A 2,716-nucleotide genomic window follows, 5' to 3' on the forward strand; every position below is an offset into this window, starting at 1 on the left:
GCGGGAACCCCACCAACATCTAAATAATGTGAGTGTGTTGGCATTAGTAGCATCCTTGTGTGCAGTTTAAGTTTAATCTATTGTCGTGATTAGGCCACGTTTCCGTTTACCCTCAGATCAAATTCATATTCAACGCTTTGATATTCCCAGCGGAACATATTCATGTTTATTATTCAGCTATCTGTATGGCTCTAAGGAAGTTAGCATATATATGGGCACAGTGCTTGCAATGATACGAGTAGCCACCCTAGTTTGCAATTTGTTACCGTTCATCGTGCTGGAGTGCATGCGATTCTCCAAATAGAGAATTTGGTAAGGAACAAGACAAGGATTCTCCTGCTGGAATGGTCAATTAGTACTATGTAATTCCTTGCCGTTTGCGCTTCACTAGGGCACTATAAGAAGGGTCATGGAGTTGAGAGACTTGGCCAGCGCAAAGGAGACAAGCCGGCAGCCAAATTAGCCATGGAGTGCGGCCACTGCGGTACGCGCTTCGCTGTCCCGCGGGGTGCGCGCACCGTTGAGTGTGCGCGCTGCCGCGGGGTGACGCGCGTCGACCGGCACGGCGCCGTCGGCTTCGTCAGGAACATGTTCAGCAACATAGCCGGCGGTGGCCGCACGAAGCCGCATCCAGGATACCCGAGAGTCCAAGGCAACAAGCGCGCCCTCCTGGTGGGCATCAACTACACTGGAACGGCCTCCCAGCTGAACGGCCCCATCAACGACGTCAAGTGCATGAGCTTCCTGCTCTCCATCAAGTATGCTTTTCCAAGCGACTCCATTCTCATCCTTACAGGTAAGGGATCCCATATGCCCAAGAACGTACTCGATCTCATCCTTACCTGCAGTTGCACGCCTCAGATTCCACATTAACTGCATATGATAGTACGTTTGTTCTTGCTCGTAGATGAACAGGTCGACCCCTACAGGAGGCCAACAAGATCCAACATCCTAGTGGCCATGCGGTGGCTGGTACAAGACTGCAGCTCTGGGGACTCTCTTGTCTTCCACTTCTCCGGCCACGGTAATCAGGTGGAAGACGACGACGGCGATGAATTGGACGGCCAAGACGAGACCATCTGCCCGCTCGACTGGGAGCAGAACGGCCAAATCCGGGACGATGAGATCAACGAGACCATCGTCCGCCCGCTCGTGCACGGCGTCAGGCTCCACGCCATCATCGACGCCTGCCGCAGCGGCACCGTCCTTGATCTCCCCAACCTTTGCCAGATCAAAAGGTACTCTGTCCATTAGCCACTGCACAATTCACTACATTATACACCAATTCACTGTTGGGCTACTGTTTTCTAGGTATGGGAAACCCCAGTGGACTGATCACAGCCCTCTAAACGGTGCCTCGAAGAATACGAGCGGCGGTCACGCCATCCTCATCAGCGGCTGCGCTGAGAACGACAATTCGCAAGACGGTTCCGACGACGAGACCATGGTCATAGGAGCCCTGACGTACAGCCTCTTCGCCGCGGCGTGGTCCGCACATCGGCCGCTCACCTACGGCCAGCTGCTTTCAAAGACAAAGGCCATCATCGCTGACTGCAACAAGGACAGCCAGAGCCACTGCAACCTCCCCGCGGCGATTGCCCCGCACGTCCGAGAGGTGGTGAACTTCAGTGGCGTGCAGGAGCCTCAGCTGTCATCCTCCGACAAGTTTGACATCAACCGGACGACGTTCATGCTATAAACTGCGCCAATACTGTCAGCTAAATGCCTACTCCACTACACAAGAAGAGAATATGCTCGTTGAATAATTCCATCATGCTCTTTTTCAGTGAGTCGATGGACGTCAGCTATCATACTACCATATTACCCACGAATAAAATATAATGTACTACTCCGTATTAGTTACTTGTCCGAATTCGATGTTTGTCGAGTTTAATTTGAATGGATGATGCTGTGAACAAACGGTGAAAGCACCAAGTACGCCTCAGTGGCTTGCTTAGAAATTGTGTAATTTGGTGGATTAGTTTTGGACCTGAACCTGATAGTTCGGCCTTGTCCATCGTTACCGGGACTTATTCTATGGTTTTTAGACGGACGGTGTTGTGTACTCATTATACAAAAAAACTGATAGTTTGCCAGTGTATATAAACTGCTAGCATAAAAACTACAGAATAAAAAAATGTGGAGAACTGAGATACTAACAAAGACACTAAATACCAAAAATAAAGTGAGCAAAACAAATGCTAAGATGATTGTGTTAGGGAGTATGCGTGTTGTATTACCAGGGGTCAAAGGCCACAATATATAGTACATGTACAGGTGCACATATTCAAAAAGCCCCCTAACATAGGGAGAAACTAAAATATACAGATATATACATCTAACACCCCTCGTCAAACTCATGGTGGATGCACAACACTGAGTTTGGAGAGTAAGAAATCATGCTGCGCTCGAGTCTGTGCCTTCGTAAAGAAATCCGCCAACTGCAAATCTGAAGGCACATAATGAATCGCAACAACATCATCCTGTACCTGAGCACGTGTGTAAAAAGCATCAACACCAATATGTTTGGTCAGCTCATGCTTGACCGGATCACGTGCAATACTGATAGCACCTGTACTGTCAGACAAAAGTGGAGTGGGTGTCGTAACGAAGACCCCAAAATCTGCAAGCAACCACCGTAACCAAGTCACCTCAGCAATCAGCAAAGCCATAGCCCGCAACTCAGCCTCAACACTCGAACGGGAAACTGCGACCT

At 49.5% G+C, this 2,716-nt stretch overlaps 1 protein-coding gene across 1 annotated transcript; it reads left to right on the top strand.

The window, feature by feature from the left end:
- Positions 1–465: 465 nt before the first annotated feature.
- LOC124698481 (metacaspase-1-like) lies at positions 466–1,848 on the top strand. Its single transcript, XM_047230965.1, has 3 exons — positions 466–796; positions 908–1,238; positions 1,312–1,848. The coding sequence occupies exons 1-3, from the start codon at positions 466–468 to the stop codon at positions 1,697–1,699; spliced, it is 1,050 nt and encodes a 349-aa protein (XP_047086921.1). The 3' UTR covers positions 1,700–1,848.
- Positions 1,849–2,716: the final 868 nt, after the last annotated feature.

The sequence above is a fragment of the Lolium rigidum genome, chromosome 3, assembly GCF_022539505.1.
Source record: "Lolium rigidum isolate FL_2022 chromosome 3, APGP_CSIRO_Lrig_0.1, whole genome shotgun sequence".
NCBI classification, from domain to species: domain Eukaryota; kingdom Viridiplantae; phylum Streptophyta; class Magnoliopsida; order Poales; family Poaceae; genus Lolium; species Lolium rigidum.